The 17,546-nt window shown below is 55.0% G+C and overlaps 10 protein-coding genes across 10 annotated transcripts; 3 read left to right on the top strand and 7 right to left on the bottom strand.

The window, feature by feature from the left end:
• Nucleotides 1-562: 562 nt before the first annotated feature.
• AB675_4711 ((R,R)-butanediol dehydrogenase) lies at nt 563-1,925 on the top strand (the record flags this gene model as incomplete). The annotated part of the gene is made up of 4 exons (XM_018144871.1): nt 563-1,312; nt 1,363-1,466; nt 1,602-1,654; nt 1,783-1,925. 4 exons carry the CDS (start codon nt 563-565, stop codon nt 1,923-1,925), a joined length of 1,050 nt encoding a protein of 349 aa, XP_017999141.1.
• A 551-nt stretch (nt 1,926-2,476) lies between these two features.
• AB675_4710 (uncharacterized protein) lies at nt 2,477-3,220 on the bottom strand (the record flags this gene model as incomplete). Its single annotated transcript, XM_018144870.1, has 1 exon — nt 2,477-3,220. The coding sequence occupies one exon, from the start codon at nt 3,218-3,220 to the stop codon at nt 2,477-2,479; it is 744 nt and encodes a 247-aa protein (XP_017998891.1).
• Nucleotides 3,221-3,384: 164 nt separating this feature from the next.
• Nucleotides 3,385-4,239, bottom strand: AB675_4709 (S-adenosyl-L-methionine-dependent tRNA 4-demethylwyosine synthase; the record flags this gene model as incomplete). The annotated part of the gene is made up of 1 exon (XM_018144868.1): nt 3,385-4,239. One exon carries the CDS (start codon nt 4,237-4,239, stop codon nt 3,385-3,387), a length of 855 nt encoding a protein of 284 aa, XP_017998999.1.
• A 41-nt stretch (nt 4,240-4,280) lies between these two features.
• AB675_4708 (S-adenosyl-L-methionine-dependent tRNA 4-demethylwyosine synthase) lies at nt 4,281-5,663 on the bottom strand (the record flags this gene model as incomplete). Its single annotated transcript, XM_018144867.1, has 1 exon — nt 4,281-5,663. The coding sequence occupies one exon, from the start codon at nt 5,661-5,663 to the stop codon at nt 4,281-4,283; it is 1,383 nt and encodes a 460-aa protein (XP_017999074.1).
• A 924-nt stretch (nt 5,664-6,587) lies between these two features.
• Nucleotides 6,588-8,370, bottom strand: AB675_4707 (uncharacterized protein; the record flags this gene model as incomplete). The annotated part of the gene is made up of 3 exons (XM_018144866.1): nt 6,588-6,836; nt 6,911-7,177; nt 7,231-8,370. The coding sequence occupies 3 exons, from the start codon at nt 8,368-8,370 to the stop codon at nt 6,588-6,590; spliced, it is 1,656 nt and encodes a 551-aa protein (XP_017999072.1).
• Nucleotides 8,371-9,199: 829 nt separating this feature from the next.
• AB675_4706 (uncharacterized protein) lies at nt 9,200-11,813 on the bottom strand (the record flags this gene model as incomplete). The annotated part of the gene is made up of 3 exons (XM_018144865.1): nt 9,200-10,198; nt 10,255-11,459; nt 11,507-11,813. The coding sequence occupies 3 exons, from the start codon at nt 11,811-11,813 to the stop codon at nt 9,200-9,202; spliced, it is 2,511 nt and encodes an 836-aa protein (XP_017998898.1).
• Nucleotides 11,814-12,978: 1,165 nt separating this feature from the next.
• On the top strand, nt 12,979-13,278 carry AB675_4705 (uncharacterized protein; the record flags this gene model as incomplete). The annotated part of the gene is made up of 2 exons (XM_018144864.1): nt 12,979-13,011; nt 13,093-13,278. The coding sequence occupies 2 exons, from the start codon at nt 12,979-12,981 to the stop codon at nt 13,276-13,278; spliced, it is 219 nt and encodes a 72-aa protein (XP_017999147.1).
• Nucleotides 13,279-13,310: 32 nt separating this feature from the next.
• AB675_4704 (Pre-mRNA cleavage factor Im 25 kDa subunit 2) lies at nt 13,311-13,880 on the top strand (the record flags this gene model as incomplete). The annotated part of the gene is made up of 1 exon (XM_018144863.1): nt 13,311-13,880. One exon carries the CDS (start codon nt 13,311-13,313, stop codon nt 13,878-13,880), a length of 570 nt encoding a protein of 189 aa, XP_017998967.1.
• A 397-nt stretch (nt 13,881-14,277) lies between these two features.
• Nucleotides 14,278-15,947, bottom strand: AB675_4703 (uncharacterized protein; the record flags this gene model as incomplete). Its single annotated transcript, XM_018144862.1, has 3 exons — nt 14,278-15,119; nt 15,175-15,451; nt 15,501-15,947. 3 exons carry the CDS (start codon nt 15,945-15,947, stop codon nt 14,278-14,280), a joined length of 1,566 nt encoding a protein of 521 aa, XP_017998926.1.
• A 993-nt stretch (nt 15,948-16,940) lies between these two features.
• On the bottom strand, nt 16,941-17,445 carry AB675_4702 (uncharacterized protein; the record flags this gene model as incomplete). Its single annotated transcript, XM_018144861.1, has 2 exons — nt 16,941-17,010; nt 17,231-17,445. The coding sequence occupies 2 exons, from the start codon at nt 17,443-17,445 to the stop codon at nt 16,941-16,943; spliced, it is 285 nt and encodes a 94-aa protein (XP_017998959.1).
• Between the last annotated feature and the right edge of the window lie 101 nt (nt 17,446-17,546).

The following is a 17,546-nucleotide window of genomic DNA, read 5'->3' as shown; positions in this document are numbered from 1 at the left end:
CAGAAGAACGTACCGAAAATCACCATTCCGACTCGGCACCCCCGCATTCTGGAGGAATTCCGAGTGTGTCACCGAGCTCCACCAAACGTAGCCACGAGCTTTCCCCTCCTCTCATGGAGGACTGACACGATGTGAACACATGTTGTCATAGAGGGGTCGTAGAATTCTATAATGTATACTAACAAAGACCTCACTTCAACCTCTCCCGGCTCTGCTAACCTCAACCCTTAGTCGAGGCAATACTCCAATAACTCTGACTTGCTTCGCCCCAGCAACGACACTACTGATCATACCGTTCTGCATCTCGGGCTCGACAAGTGCTGCATAGAACCCGTGCAAATCACGCTCTCCTCCCAGTGCTCTTGCAGACGCCTTTTAGCTAAGACCACGACCTGCCAAAGAGACCGCACAACACTAGAAGTCCAGTAGTCCGGGATCTGCCTATACCAGTGACGAGCTCACGAACCCACAACCCTCAACCCCAAGAGCAGAAACCACCTTCAGAAAACACTGAACACGTCCAAAGCCAATCCAACGTCGCCAACCCCCCCAAATCACAACCATGGCCACCAACTCAATAATGCCCGCCGTCCGCTTCCACGGCCAAAAGGACATCCGCCTGGAATCCATCCCCATCCCCAAACTCACCACACCCTCCCACGTCCTCATCCGCCCCGCCTTCTGCGGCATCTGCGGCTCCGACCTGCACGAGTACCTGGGCGGCGCCAACCTGATCCCGTCCGAAAACCCCCACCCCATCACGGGCGAAACCCTGCCTCTGACTCTCGGCCACGAATTCTCCGGTATCGTGGAGGACGTCGGTGACCAAGTCAAGGGCGTGAAGAAGGGTGACCGGGTTTGTGTGCAGCCGATCATCTACGATGATGATTGTCGGAGCTGTAAGAGGGGCCTGCACAACTGCTGTGATAAGAATGGATTTGTTGGGTTGAGTGGTTGGGGTGGCGGCTTGAGCGAGTTGATGGCCGTCCCTGAGAGTTGTGTCAAGAAGCTGCCGGAGAATGTGAGTTTGGAAGTCGGCGCCCTCATTGAGCCGTTGGCCGTAGGCTGGCACGCTGTTGATATCAGTCCGTGGAAGAAGGGGGATGCGGCGCTCGTGCTAGGTGGTGGGCCGATCGGGTTAGCGGTCGTGCAAGCCCTCGTCGGCCGAGGCTGCGACAACATCATCGTGAGCGAAGTCTCCGGGAAGCGGCGACAATTTGCGAAGCAGTTTGGCGCGACGCATGTCGTGGACCCGGTCAAGGAAGACATTGTTGCGCGCGTCGAAGAACTGACAGGCGGTTTGGGCGCGGACGTGGCTTTGACGCCGCGGGTGTGCAGGTTGCGGTGGACACGGCCTTTAAGGCGCTGAAGGCGAGGGGCACGTTGGTGAATATTGCGGTGTGGGAGAAGAGGGCGCAATTGCAGATGAATGAAATTGTGTTTCGGGAGAGGGGGTATATGGGCGTGTGAGTCTTCCTTTTCTTCTCCTCCTGCGAGTTCTTTTGGGGTGTTGGGTCTTGTTCCTGGGCTGGGACGGGATCATTGTTCCTCGCTTCGACTTCGTTGTTTCAGGCCAGCATGCTGACTTCTCGAACGCACAGAGCAACGTATTCTCTCGGAGACTTTGAAGCTGTGCTGGAGGCTATTTCAAGCGGTATGTTTGCATCCCTTCCAGTTCTCCTTCGACTCGGGCTCGAAGCAAACTTGAAAAGTGATCCTCGACCCTCATGCTTCATCAACTATCTCCTAGAGCAACCTTGCTGATGCCCCAACTCGTCACAGGCCGAATGAAACCCGAAGGCATGATCACCAAAAAGATCAAGCTGGACGAAGTCGTCGAGGAAGGCTTTCATACTCTGATCGACGACAAGGAGAATCATGTCAAGATTCTCGTAGATGTTGCTGGGAGTACGAAGAAGTCATGAGGCAGGAATAGCGGCGTACTTTTCTCGAGGTGAGGATGTCGAGGATGAGTTATAGGTTCAAGTCCTCAGGGAACGAGCTTGTGTCCAGGGAATGATCAGCTTGGTGGAGTGGTCTGCTGAAGAGGCTGCAAGGCCTGGTGCTGAATCTGATGGCCGTGGGTGGCAGTGTACATGTATGTTGATTCATTTATACATGCTGAAACAATTCGTCATCATGTTGCAAGTCCGATGATGTGGTGGTCGTGGCTGTCCCTCATTGCTGAACAAAGTGTCTTAAGGAGCTATCGGTGCTGTCGCTCGAGTCTTGGTTGTTCAGCGCTGCGGCGCTCGTTCCATCAACTGTAAAGGGGCGTGACAGGTTCAATAGTGCCTCTCCGCGGCTTCTGATAGCGTCTTCCACCCATCTCGATGCCGCTCAGCTGCGCGAACGCAACGCACCGGGGGCGTCACACATTTCGCTCCGCTCTCCACGTTGATGCCGACAGCTTCGCTCACCTTCCTTACTCGTCTGCGGCGCGACCAGGAAATCGCTCACTCCGCTCGCCGTCCCCTCACTTCGTCGCCCTAAGCTCCCTCACTTCCCCCTCCAAAACCTCCTTGAGTCCCTCATTCCGCCTTCCCAACATGACCACATCCTCCACCTTAACGACCTTCCTACCCGCGTGCTTTGCGAACGCCTCAATGTCACCTCCTGCGGACACGATCTGGGCGTACGTGAGTTCCATGAGGCTGGCTTTGAACTGTGGAGTGGCGTTGATCCCCATGTCGAGGGTGAGGCTGTCAACTAGGTGCGCGGTGTGTAGCCAGAGGGCGGATTTCAGAGCGCTTTCTGTTGTTGTGGACGAGTCGGGCATGGTGGGTGGCTGGTGGCGGGTAGGGGTGTTGGTGGTGGGCGTGGTGAATGGGTGGATTGGGTGTGGTGCGGTAGATGGTGCAGTTCTACGATTATGTGCCGTGGCAGACAATGCTATGATGCGGATGGTGTCCTCTTGGTAGATGGACGGGTCAATGGGGCAGTAGTCGTGAGCAGGAGTGGTGGTGATTGTGGGTGCGGTGATGGAATGTAGTGAGTTCGATGTCAAGAAGACGCTGCAGAATGGCACCTCGAGTAGCTTTCCGAACAAGAACAATCTGTCCTGCAACTCAGAGTAACAACGAATAAAGTGAAAGCGGGCAGTGTATTGATGATTGGGATGATGGAAGTACAATCGCGCCGGTTGACACAACGCGTCCTCAAACTGGAAGACGCGTTCTCCGCATATCTCCGACGCTTCAATTTCGTAAACCATGAACATTGTTTCTGAAAGTCTTTCGAGCTCGCTAGAGACCTGTGACGGTGACTTGATCACCCTCTGCCATAGAAGATCTGTGCACTTATGGAAGTCCTAGCCTTGTGCGACCGCACGGGCAAAAAAGCTGATATGCTTACTCCTGCTCTATGTTCGATGCTAACGATCGTTCAAGCAGCATCAATAGGCCTGCCCTTCCTATCCACACGCACGTCCCTGGGGTCGAAGCCGCCATTGCCCCAGAGCGCCCACTCCGGCGTCTCAGCACAGTAGTCCTCCGGTCTGAAGCCAACACCTTCCATCTTCTCCTTTTCCAGCAGCTCGAAGAACTTCCCATAGTCGATGCGTGTATGCCAGCGATCGTTGGTCCGAAAGCGCTTGGAAGCGAGCAAAATGCAGCAGCTGTGCGCATGCTCTGCCGCTATACCGTATTCCAAATCGCCATTGCCAGCCTCCTTGGCTTTGGCAGCGAGAGCTGCGTTCAGCGCCTTAGTGAACTGCACCACCTCCTCATAAAACGGCACGTTCGCCATCGTGAGCCCCGCGCCCGCCGCACTACTCGTGCCACAGTACGTAACCCCCTTGATCTCCACGAAACAAGGCAACCCCTGCTCAATAAGCTTCGCATACCCAGCGACTTCGTCCTCAACATTAAACCCCTTGACCAGCGTCAACCGAAACACCGTCCTCTGCTCGAACCGCTTCGTCCTTAGAATCTCCAAACACGACTGAAATCGCTCCCAGAAATCCCGATGCAGTGGCCGGTCAATGCGGCGGAGACTCTCCTTGTTAGACGCGTCGATCGAGACATACAACTGCGTCACCCTCTGCAGATCCTGCAGCTGCTGCGGGTGCTGCGCATTACACACCAAGAAGCTCGATATCTGCTCGCGGTGCAGCAACCCAACAAACTCATTAATATGCGGATAGAAAATCGGCTCCCCCACCAAACTCAACGCGCAATGGCGTATCCGCATCGCCTCCTGAAACCGCTCCGCGCGGACACCAGGCACGCCCTTCATCATCTTGATCTTCTGGTAGTGCCCTTGCTTGGCCCCCTCGAAGATCATATCCGGGGGATCGACTTCCCATCGCCAAGTCGTGGATACGGGGTTGGTGCCGTGGCGCCAGCAGAAGACGCACTTGTTGCTGCAGGATAAGGACGGGGTGGTTTCCATGCAGAGGTGGGAGCGATGCCGTAGAAGGAGTTCTTGTAGCAGGAGCCGCGGGCGCGGAGGGCGGATTTGGTCCAGCGGCAGATCTTGACGCCGGAGTGCGTGCCGATGATGGTGTAGCCTTGTTTGGTCAGAGCGGTGTAGGTTGGGGAGGATTTGGGGACCATGGGCTTGAGGGTTGAGGTGGTGGAGGTGGTGGCAGGTTGGGAGGAGGTAGTGAAGTCGATGGCTAGAGGGGCACGAGCACTTCCGCCAACGTCTTCGACGTCTATGCTCGCGCTGACCTTCTGACGCTTCTTGCGGTTGTTGTCTGGGAAGTCGGCGTCCTCTTCCACATCGCTCTCCACTGCATCGCCGCTACCGGGAACTCCTTCACCGAGGTCGCCACGTGTGGCAAGCTCAGCGAGTGTGTTACTCAGACCAGCGCACCACGAAGCCAAAGCCTCCTTCACATCGCTCTTGACATCTCCCATGCCGATTGGGTACGCGCGCTTCCGCTGCGTCAACTTCGCCATCCACTTGTCTACCTCTATTGCTTGTGAGCAGAAACCTTGCTCCTCACTCGGCCAGCCCTCTCTGTCGCCGACGCCGAATACCGAATACCCTGCTAGAGACGACAAGGGCGCAGTATCAATCCTGAAATCGTTGTGTGTTTCGTCGAGGTGAGCGAGGAAGTTGGTCATGATGGTATCGATATCGTAGGAGGGTACGAGCAGGACGTAGAAGTAGCGGACATGTTTGTCCTTCGGGCTCTGACGAGGGCCTGAGATGAAGTAGTCGTCGAGTTCGATGTATGAGAGGTCATGAACTTCTGGTTGGGCGATTGTGGTGTCTGTACTGCCTAGGGTAGTGAGGGTCTCGAGGACCTCTTTGGACAGCCTTTCGGTGGTGCCCGTCAAGGAACAGTAGAATATGAGCGGCTTTATGGTAGTCTCGCTGCTCTTTGAAGTGGACTTGGTCTTGGTGGGAGGTTTTCTCCCAGACACAACTCTTGCGGCAGTCTGTCTCGTGGGCTTCTTGCTTAGTATCCGAACAGACTCTTTGGCATCGCCTACGCGTGCATCATGTTTGATCCAGTCCGCCTTCTCTTCCGCAGCAGGTGAGGTCGGTCGAGAGACTGTCTCCTTCTTCCTACGCAATGTGTAGGCTACAATTGCAACCACGGCACAAAGCGCGGGGACGACCAGGACTCGGTGGTCGTGCCATAATGTGAAAAGACGATCAATATGGTCCGCCGCAATGATCGGCCAGACGCCTCCCTCACCGATGTCCATTATGACCGCGGCATGAGCTGGCACACTGAGGTATGTGTAGCCTTCTGCAGCGGACAATTGATGTTATACAAAATCTCGAAAGTTTTCCGCCGGCGGGGGCGCATCTTCACTGTGGGGAAATGGCAGCGCCGCGGCCTACTTGAACGCCCAGCGCCATGAACCACGGCTTTGTCAGTCATGGCGAATCGTAGCATCGTCGAGTGTCGAGAGGCGAGGCTGCTCGGGACACGCATCTGCGCAACCTGCAGTTGCGCAGATGCACATGATGGCTGAAGGACGGCGTCGGCGCCAAAAGACGACGCGTCGAGGACGGCTCACGCGACTCAAGCACGCTCCTCGCACTATACCGCGATCGCATCATCGACGGCAGCTTAAGCTTGAAGGATCACCACATCTCATATCAGAAATCATAGTAGACTGCTCAAGGAACGTCGTCACCACCAACAGCAAGTCAAACCATTCACATTGCTATGATCTCTTCCCCAATCCCTCGCCACAGCGAAGCAATCGATGAAAAGTTGTAACGAGACAAAAATTGCGCAAGCCAAAACCCCGAAGGATATTGGTAAAGCAGTCCAACGCCGATGTGCAATGGCGAGAACCACCTTAAGCAAACCGCCTTCTTGATCGCGGTCGCTCTCACAAGGTAAGTATGAAGAAGGGAAAAACAAAAGTTGCGGGTGGGCGAAGGGTTTAAGTAGAGCAAGGTCTTGGCAGAGTGAGTCAAGGGAGTTGGGGCTTTGTGGTAAATGACTCGTTTGATGTGGTGACACTGTAACTGCCTCGGAGTGATTGTCACTTGTTGACGACGTACGGCAGCGCGTTTACGCCGCGAAGCCCACCCTAGCCCATGCCTTATCCAGAACGCTGCCACTGAGCTCGATATTCTGCCCCTTCCTGCACGCCATAGAGCTCAGATTGATCTCAACGACTCGCCATCTGACTCTTTCCACCATCCGTAGTGAGCCGCTGACGAATCTGTACCTTGATGTACTTGGTGTTGAGCGGCTGAACCTTGGACAAGGCATTGACCTGCTTTTGCAGCCTCTGCTCATCATCAAGTCCAAGCTCGGCCATAGATTCAGCTAGGGTATCGTCTTCGTCGTCAAGATCCGCACCACCATCGCCTTCCTCGGAAGCAGAGTAGAACGGATTGGAACCATCAGAGTCCTCCTTGGCACTGCCTCATCGAGATCAAACACAGCGCCGTTCGCAAACACCAATGCCTCCCCATCTTTGAGACTTACAATGCGCTCAAACACCTCCTTGCCGTTGCCAGAGCCACCAACACTACCAGACCACACCAGGCCAGCCAGATGATCCTTGATCGCACTGAACCAAGCTGGCGAGCGGAAACGGTGGATAATGGAGACATCACAGAGATCCATCAGCTCTGGCGCGAGAGTAGGCTCCTGGGTCGCAATGAGCACGCGGGATTTGAGATGGCGCAGCTGGCGGATCAGACGGACGAGTTCTTCGGTCAAGTGCTTCGCTTCAGGTGTCTCGGTGAGGAACTAAGCGAGGAAATCAGCGGTGACCGCATGATCGGAGGGGTTTGTGAACATACCTTGTGCGCTTCATCGATGCCGACGAGCAAACTCGAGGTCTTTTCTCGATTCGCCAGAAACATTGACAGACACATCTCGTAGAACGTGCAGACATCAGCCTCTCCTATGGTGCTGCAGCTAAGGTCGACTATGGTGAGTTGCCCAGGTGTGGACTTTAGGCCACGCTCGCCGTTCGCCAAACTCCTGATTACGGCCTTGGCTGACGACCACATGAAGGTCTCGAGCAATGCCATCCGCTGATCGAACATCGCCTTCTGGTCTGGCTTCATACCTCGCTGAGTCATCCGGGTCTTGAAGCTGGCAACGGTGAAAGTCTGACCGAGCATCTTCATCTCTCGAACCACGTCGACAACGGTAGCCATGTAGAGCGGTAGCTTGTCAGAATCGCCTTGGTTCATCAAGTTGAGCATGTAGTCGACACTAAGCATAGCGTCGTCGAACAGAAGCGGCCGAACTTTTGGTAGCTCTTTCTTCGAAACTCCGAAGCGTTCAGAGTTGTGATACTCCTTCTTCATAGCAGCGAAATTCGTTGGAGATACAAGTACCTCGACCTTGACGCCTTTGGTGCAGAGAAATGCGGCTTCGCAAATTTGTGTGGACTCGTATGCTGCGTGCTTGTCATAGTGAAAGACCAGACCTGTGAGTGGATTGTCGTTACGGCCGAGCGCATGACCTTGCAAGAGGGCATTCTCCAGGAGACAAGACATCGTGTAACTCTTTCCTGCGCCTTGCTGACCGCAAATGAAGGCAGACCATGGTGCTGATGTGTTGGAATAGAGCAGGTTGTCAGCAATAGGATCGTCCTGCATCGGAGTCTGGATCTGGCCGGAGGGATAATCAAGAGGGCTTATGGGGTTCTGGGAGGCGATGTCGCGGTCTTTGTCGTAGGTAGCTGTACGCAGACCCAGTAGACCGTACATGTCGAACGGAAGATCTTGGTCCCCTTTCCTGGCAAGACTCGTAGCGACATGTTGCTTCACTTTTCGCGAGATAAGCGGCGCAGTTGTAAGGGAGTAGAGCTGGCGTTTCTTGGTGTCTTGCAGTACGCCCTGCGGAGAAGAATTGGATCTACCCACCAGAGCAAGGTGTCGTTCCAACTCATCGTCTGCGGGTTTCGGCTGTTGACTGAGCGAAGCCATCGTCTTGAGTCGCATGCGAGGTGCCAGAGATAGCGGATGCTGTGACAGTGCAAGTAGCTGTTACAGAAAGTTGAGAGGCACAGCACGTAATATATCTCAACCTATGTCCCCGCGGTGACCATCTATGCCAGTCTGACGGCATTGTTGTTCTATGGCAAACGTGAGCCACTTGAAAGATTGTTGTAAGAACAAAGTCCTCCCAATGCCCCATTGTGCTAAAAAGACCGCAGATCATCCCCGGTAGAGTCCAGGTCAGGGGCCAGAAGACTCTGCACAAGGCTGTCATTGAGCGACATCTAGCTTGAGTCGTTGAACATGGCGATGGACATGGAAGTCCCGGAAGACCGTGTAGGAGTGGGAATTTATGGTATACGGCGGGGTGTGTAGATGAAGTGGTAGCCGGATGCAGCCTATGTAGGAAGCATAGGCCGGTCGTGCCTGCCTTGGTTCATGACCCTGTATTGCAGAGGAAAGAGGAAGAGAAGTTCACGTTCTGCCAGGGAAGGAGGTACCTTCGGTTGGACAAAGCCAAGCAATGCTTGATACGCCCAAACCCTGGCTCAAAACAGGGCAAGGTCATCACTGATCACTAACCACAACGGAAGAAGAATATGAGCACAAATTATGAGCTGGATTAGAATAGATAGGTCACTGTCTCGAAAGACGGCTCCCCAATTCGAAGAGAAAACAAGAATGCAGGACATAGGGACAGATTCGTAACACACTATCTACACTTCTTCCTCCCTCTCCTTCTGCCGCTCCAATTCATGCAGTATTAGTAGTTTGGTCGTCAGGACTGTCCCAAAGTCGCCTTCCGGAGTATGCCTGTTCACAGTAGCGCCGCCAATCCAAGCACAGCCGCAACAAACACCCCACTGCATGCTACCACCGCATTCGCCCCAGCACCACCGGTATAGACCGCGACCCCAGTCGGTTTCGGCCCTCCAGTCGTACTCGTCGGCTTCGGCGCAGTCGGCGCATAGGGCGTGTTTGTCGCAGGAGCTGGGGCGGGAGACCATTCGATCCACGTTGACTTGGCAGGCGAGGTGTACTCGCCACCTTCTTCACAGCTGTCGTCACCGTTGTCAGTCCATGGCTCGCTGTTGCCGTCGCTGCCACTGCTGCCAGGTGAGCCGCTACCGTGCCCGTCGTGTCCAGAACCAGGCTTTCCACTACCACTTCCACCACTACCGGGCTTGCCCGGCGAGTTAGGCGTATCCGTTGGCCACCCGCCATAAGGCTTGGTATGCACGCTCGGCGTCGGCACCACCCAAGTGGTGTCGGTCGCCCACGGCTGCGCATCGCACGGCGCCGCTTCAGTCGTGCAGGCCTTGGGCGGAGGTGGAGGTGGTCTGCCGTCAGGACCATCACCTGGGCCTTCACCACCCCAGCCATCGCCACCAGGATTATCAGTCCATGGACCGTCGCTTCCGGGACCGTCACCGCCTGGGCCATCATTCCCAGGACCATCGCTACCGGGACCGTCGCCACCAGGGATAGTGCCATTCCCGCCTGGACCACTACCACCTGGACCATTACCATGACCAGGATGACCGCCTGGGTGATGGTGGCCTTTGAAGCCGATGAACTTGTTGTAGGGCAGCTTGACTTCCTTGCCGTCGACCGTAGCGGTGATTGTAAACGTTCCGGCGATGAGCTGGTATTTCTTGAGTGTGAAGGTCACAACATAGATCGTGAAGGCACCGTTAGTGGAGGATTTCTTGAGTGGGTAGCTGGTGGACGAGAGAACTGGGAGCGGGTTGTCGTCGTTATCGCGTTTGGATTGGGCTGTCAGGGTCAGCGTAGGAGAGGAGGCTTCGCCGCGCGTCTGTGTCATCGAAGGTCAGTACTGTTCAAACAAGACTTGGAAAGGGCAGAGCTTACGACGACGACGATCTCGACTTTGACGTTGCCTTGGGCGTCACCCTTGCCAATGTGGCTTGACGGGCGGTCTATGAAGATAGCGTCTTCAACGTCGTATTTGTGGCCATTGTTGTCGTATGTAAGAGCCTTGCCGTCCTTAGACGTGATTACAACCGTGTAGGCCGACACTCCTGCTTTGGCATCGATCTCCGCCGCCCAGCCGAAGAAGGCAAAGGTGTCGTCGTGACCGCTCGCAGTACCAACGAGTTCAGTGGCGATCGAGTCAACCTCCTTGCCGTCGTCATCATAGTAGATCACCTCAACGCTCATGATGGAGTCCAAAGAAAGCGTTGTGGTGCGGATGCGGACCTCGCCAGAGAACTCCAGAACCTTGCCATCCGTGCTCAACGACAACTGCACAACGCCAGGCTTGACCTCATATGGTGCGATTGGCTCCGAGAGCTGAACATTGCCAGGAACCAGCTCAATCATTCTCTGCAGCAAGACTTGACATTCATGATGGTAGACTTCAGCTTTGAAAAGCGAAGCCAAGGTGGTGCCATTATCGGAAGTAAAGATCTTTTTGTCCGAATTGGCGAGCCCTGTTGTGAAGAGATGGTCGACAGACTTGTTCTGAACGATGTCGACAACCACAGCGTTATCATATCCGCCAGGTGTCGCGTCAAAATGAAAGACCGACTTGTTCTCTGGGTTCGCGATCCCGAACAGCTGAGGGTGCACGCCTCCCATAGTGTGGCCGCAAGCAGTCAATTTGATCATTTCCTGGGTGTCGAATCCCATACGCTTGAATCCGGCAGTCATGCTTGCCAAGCTATCCAGCACATTGGGAACGCCAGGCGCACCAGCTTGAGTTGCGTCGATGCGGCCGGCTCGAACTGGGACGATAGGGCCACCACAGCCACGAACAGCTGAGTAGACCGACGCCGCGATCAAGTCCGACATGGAGACCTGGTCCGAGTAGTAGCGAGAGAGGTACGTGAGAGAGTTCACGACGAAAGGGCCACCATTGCTTCTGCCCAAATCCCCCGTGAGTTCGAAGGCTATGGAAGCATCAAGCCCTCCAACGCGCGCGGCAGCATCATACTGTGCCGTGTCGTGGAAAGCGACACGTAATAAGCCAGCAGCTGGATTGAACCCATTGGTCTCGGTGCTGCAGGGAGTGAACGGCTGCGAGAGTTCCTCGGCGTTGTAGCCCATGTTGAGGTCTGCACATGTTAGCGGCGACACCCACACTATTAACCAGAGCACCTACACATGATGTCCTCGAGCTTGTCCCATGGTTGTGGAAATGTCGGATTGATCGATGGTGCGCTTGTCGGTGGTGGCTTCTCGGACTCAGGGCCTGGAGCAGGCGCGTCTGTTGGTGGTACATCTTTTGGTGAATCGTCTTTGGGAGGCGTATCTTTTGGTGGAGGTGGTGGTACTGGCGGTGGTCCAGCTGAGGCTGACGGAGCGACTGGCCCAGGACCCGCCGGCAGTGACGGTACTGGCGGCTCAGCAACGACTGAGCCAAGCTGCAGTGCGGCAGCGGCGACAACGAGTAAATTAGACCAAACCATAACTGCGAATCAATAATGTACGTAAAGAAAAAGCGAATGTGATGCGCTCGATCGACGGTAACGAATGCGTCAACGAGCTGGCTTCAAAAAAAGAGTGGACGCCTGGATCAGGCAAAGGTTTTGTGCTGAAGAGGAGGGACAAAGGAGAATGCCCAACCGTTGAAATCGAAATATATCAATGCTGACCGTGAAGGCGCTCCCGCCCTGTCATAAACAGCAAAGTACGAACATGTGGGAGCGGAGTACGATATCCATCGTAAACGTGTGCCTGGACCCAAACTCGCGGCCGAGTCGCATGCTTCATCTGGGAGCGGAAGGGGAAGTCTCACTACCAATAGAAAGTTTGCCAATAGTAGAGACAGCTGTTAGTACGCGAGAGAGCCGCCGGTGAGCCACCTGCTCATCCACGGGGCTGCTGACAGGACTCGTACTGAGCAGGAAAGCGCCTGAGGCAGTGCAGGAAACCCGAAATCAGGAGGTGTGTGGTCGCATCGTTCGTCTGGAAAGAGTGAGACAATAGAGACTAAGGTCGGGGTCTCGGCGGGGAAGTGTCCGCCTGATTCAGTAGTGTGGTTGCCCGAAGTAGGTACAAAGAGTGAGCCACCCCTGAGCGGAACCCATCTCGCAAGATGAGCAGGTATATTAAGACGGGTATCTGTCGACTTATCTTGATCAAACGTGCTCACTTGAGACTTGATAGAAGCTCGAGTTCTCTAATCGAGGACTGTGGCCGTTGCGAAATCCCGTCTGACTTTCTCACGCTCGAACCATGTCTCGAGGGGAAATCGCTATCGCAATGCGTCTTCACGAAGCCTATGGACACCTCAGGCATCGTAAGATGAAGACCTTTGGAAGATCAGGAAGTTGCATCGGAAGGTTGGATTGGGAACGGACACGAACTTTCAGGGGATCTCGCTTATGCCAAGCCTCGAATTGGCCTTGTACCTGAACGTTGAGTCGACCTCACTCCAAACGAGGGTCCATAGAATCCCTGTTCCTGAATTATTGCGAGATCTGACGATCGTGCCGACGATTACGCGACGACTGAATTCAGGTCGTCTCGCAGCATGTTGACCGTTGTGAGCGAGACCTGAGGCAGGGTCACAAACAACGTCAGGCTGCGACTCGACTTGACCACAGAGTCGAGTCGCAACTGCCCTCAGCCATGACTACCCTGATCAACCCAAACACATCCGCGGTCCCGTGAGTGCGCCTTCCCACCCGCCTCACGCGCGCTGCCTCCTCTTAGACGCGTCGCCGTAGCTGATCCCCGTCGTAGTCCCACCATACCCCTCCCCTTCTCCGCCCGCCAACCCCCTCCATCCGCCTCTATCCCCTCTCAAACTACACCTTCGGCACCAAAGAGACCCAGCCCGAAGAAGACCCCAGCGTCCTCGCCCGCCTCGCCCGCCTCGAAAATGACTACGCCAACCACGGCATGCGGCGCACCGCCGAAGCCTCCTAATCTGCCACGAGCACAACCACCCACACGTCCTCATGCTCCAGATCGCCAACGCTTTCTTTAAACTCCCCGGCGACTACCTCCTCCCCACCGACGACGAGATCACTGGCTTTAAGAACCGCCTCAACGAGCGCCTCTCGCCCACAACGCCGCAGTCAGACGAGGACTTGGAGTGGGACGTCGGCGACTGCGTTGCGCAATGGTGGCGGCCGAATCACGAGACGTTTTTGTACCCGTTCTTGCCGGCACATGTGAGTCGGCCGAAGGAGTTGAAGAAGTTGTATCTGATACACTTGCCCAAGAAGAAGTTGTTGAGTGTGCCGAAGAATATGAAGTTGTTGGCGGTGCCGTTGTTTGAATTGTATGATAATGCGCCGCGGTATGGGCCGCAGTTGAGTGCGATTCCGCATTATTTGAGTCGGTATCGGTTTGAGTTTGTGGCAGAGGATGGGACGGTGGAGGCGAGGATGCCGGGGCTTGGTGCTGATGGTGGTGGGACGAATGGAATGGCTGCTAAGGTGTTGGTCGATGGTGATGGGGGTGGTGATGAGCAGATGCATACGAATGGGCATGAAAACGAAGGTCATGATAATGTAATCACGTAGTGCCGTTGGCGGTTTTGAGATGAGCCTCACTTGAGCGTCAATGTGTAGGGCAGAATCAACGTGGATTTTCCCACCAGGGCGGGCTCCATCAGGATGGATTGTTGGAATTCAATCACGTAGTGTCGTTGATAGCTTTGAGATAAGCCTCACTTGAGCTTCGGTGAGCTGAAAAAGTTCACGTGGATTTCCTCGCCAGGGAGGACTCTGTCAGTATGAATTTTCAATTTCATTTCCAGAAACTAAAAATTCAAAAGAAGTTCCTATTCCAGCTCCAGCAGGAGCAAAAGCGCCAGCGAAAACACCAGCAGCAACACCACCAGAATCACCAGCAGAAAACGCCGCGAGCTCGCGCTCCAGCTCTACATCTTCTCTCTCCACGCAGCCAACAACTCCCCATTCAGCTCCTCCTCCCACGGCTTCGCTCCATCTCCGCCTCCCACGCCCTATACTCCCGATCTATATGCTCGAGCGCCTCATCCGCGCCACGAGCCCACCACATCTCCTCCTCGATCGCCGCCATCTTCTTCTCACGCTTTTCAGCGCGAGCGCACACCTCCTGACGCGTCAGCTCGCCAGCATCGAAGGACTCGAGGTCCAACTCCTCCTCAGTCTCCGCGAGGAGACACGCGGTGGTGAGCTCGCTGGCGAGGCGAGCCTCCTCCTCCTCGTCGGCGACGAAGGCCTCGAGCTGGACTTCGGCGGCGTCGGCGGCGGCCGCGAAGTTGAAGTTGACGCCCGTGCTGGTGGGAGTGAGAGGAGGAGAGGAGGGAGAAACCGGACCAAGAGGGAGAGCAGGAACCGGAGCAGCGGCGGGAGCAGCGGCGGAAACCACAGGAGCAGAAATCACAGGCGAAGAAACTGAAGAAGAAGCTGCATCGCTGGCAGCAACAGCAGCAACGTAAGCATTGCGCTGCTGCTCCTGCAGCATCGCCGGCGACGGATTGCAGGCCTCGCACCAGCCGAGAGTGTGAGCAGGAGCCCACTTCTCACGCGCCTTGACGCTGCCGTCGAAGACGAACTTGCCCTCTGGTGCGCCATCGACGCGAACCCAAATGGAAACGTCGCCGTTGCGCTCGCGCTGCGTGCGAACGGCCTTGCCTAGAACAGCAAGCATTACTGCCTGCTTCTTGTGCTCCCAAGCTCGGGAAGCGGAGCGCATGCGCACGTCCTGGAAGTCGTGACCGAAAAGACAGGCTTCGATGGGGTACGCGTCATCGTGTTGCTTGTAGCCGATGTAGTCTGGTCCGAGAGTGTCGTGATTGACAAGTGAGAGAACAGTGAAGCAGGTTGGAACGACTTCGTGAAGAAGGCAGCAGCTTGAGTTGTAGGGCGGGGTGATTGACGTCAACGCCAGAGTGGGTGAGTACAGGCCAAATTGCATCTTTGAAAGTGCCGAGAATAGGTAGGACAGAGTTGGCATCAGCCTCACTTGCTGGCTTGATCTTTGCGAGAGTCTCTGGATCGCCTTGGTTGATACGCAGGAGTGCATCACGGCCAGTCTCTGGAATGTGCTTGATGTACTGCAGTGGACTCAATGATGGCGGAGCAGGACGAGGATGCTTGCGCAGTTGCTACAATTACGATCAGCTAGGATTACCTTTGGACAAGGTATCGACTTACATTGCAAAGTCTCAACATCTGGCAACCTCCACGCCACTTGTTCGCCTCAGGATCCCAGACCGCGATCTCGTCGTAGAAGCAGGTACGGCCAGCAAGGTCTGCAGGACAGATAGCCTCGAATAGAGCTTCGTTGACCTCAAGAAAGCCGATATTGCCGATGCGAACGTATTGCTTGTCGGGGTTCTGATCGCAGACAAACCTATTCTCGATCGGCAGTCCATTGATGTGATATCCTGCAGAGGAGCGAGCAGGCAGCTTGATGAGACCTGGAAGCGGGTTTACGATGTAGTTTGGATAGTCTGGACGGTCGTTGATAGCCAACTGCTCTTGCCAGTAGTTGTCGATGATCGGGTTTGGGTTGCGAAGCTGCCACCAAAACGAACCCTCGTCGTTCTCGTGCGCGATCGCGTCGTTGATTCCCCAGAGCTCTGGCATGACTGAAGACATCTTGATGGAGTTGTAGCGCGTTCAGAAGATCTCTAATTGGTTCTGGTCAGTGTGGAATCGCTATTGGACTGTGCTTGGTGGTGAAGAAGTTGATTTCGCATAAAATCGGGACAATTGTGCGCAGGCAGCCGTTTGTAACAGTGCCAAGACGCTTCAACAGTAACAAGTGACAAACACAGCAGCAGAGCCGAGCAGATAGGAGCTATCCGGAGAAAGGGCAGTGCTGTGCCTTGCCCGTTGCTCAGGTGAAGGTCAGGATGACATGACGACAAGGCAAAGACAAGGGGGCAGTGATGGAGAACAGTTGGACTGGACTCTCTCTTTCACACAAACAGCTTCTCCTCTCATGGCAAGCACCATCTTTGTTCGAAGGCAAGTATCTCGATCCAGCCATGCCACCGTAAGCAGATGCAAGTCTTCGAGACGCAGGGGAAGGGGCATGTATGCCATACTCGAAGGTGAAGGGCTCTGGCACCAGTCTTTTAGTCCATATTTGAGCCCAGGCGCGACAGCGTGCCTCTTAGGATCTCGGCAGGCTGGGAATGCGGGTTTTGGGGACCAGAGGCTTCTTCTAATGCTTGAACGCTGATCAACGCGTAGAGGTCGACCAGCATGGCCAGAAATGAACCATCGCCTCGATACAAGCTGGACGTGCCATATACTCGTCTCCGGCAACGGGGACGAAGTGACGCTGTCGCGCTGTCGTCCGCGAAGCAGAGTGCTAGCTTCTGCTGCTCCTGAACCCATAGTTCCTTTGCTGAGCCCAAACCTACCTTGCTCACATCTCTGACCAGCTTGCACAGCTTGCAGAGCTGCAGACCTTCCATGGTCTTCACAGAGCCTTCCAGATGCTCCAAATGCGTGCATTCACAACAGCAAGAAGAGAAATGTAGTGAGAAAAGAGAACTGGAACGTACCCATGCCAAGGCGCTTGTTCCCTAGCGCCTTCAATGGCTAAACACCGGCAGCTTCTGCTCCATCTTCCTTTGAACTTCATTGCTCTTCTCTTTTCTTCCTAATGACTCCAGTCGGGTGCTTGTAAAAGAACATTGGATTGAAGATACTGCTTGATGTCAGTATGTGACCTCGAAACGCGTCTGTAAGTGATGTGTGGCCTTGTCCAAGCGCTCTGAGGTAGGTTCGAGTCTCGGATACGAAAACAGCAGCCATTTTTGTTCTTGCCCGGTCTTTCTGGAGCGACGACTGGAGTGTGTATTCTGCCGCTTCATATATTCGGGCGTTGCGAAAGGAAAGGGGAACGCGTCATGAACTAGAAGACTCACTTCTCGAGATGCCACAACGGCACATGCCACGCAGGATCGCGAATCGGACGGAAGCTGTAGAAAGGATCAACAACGATCTCTTCGCACTCCGCCGCCGTCGCGACGCGGTGGTTGCGCTTGAAGTTGCCGGCGTCGTTGCGCGCTTTGATCGCGCGCTCGCGAGCGAGGATGGTCGCCAGTGCGAGGGTAGTGTTGATGAGATTGCGGCTGGTCATTGTGTATCGTTTCCGATGCGCAGAAACGAGAACGAATGCTTTGCTTCGGTCAATTGAGAGGAATTAGAGCAACACAGAAGTGTTCTGGTTCGAGCATTGAA

Source organism: Cyphellophora attinorum (assembly GCF_001299255.1).
Source record: "Cyphellophora attinorum strain CBS 131958 chromosome Unknown Contig16, whole genome shotgun sequence".
Classification (NCBI taxonomy): Eukaryota; Fungi; Ascomycota; class Eurotiomycetes; order Chaetothyriales; family Cyphellophoraceae; genus Cyphellophora; species Cyphellophora attinorum.
This window is presented reverse-complemented; position numbering and strand designations above follow the sequence as displayed.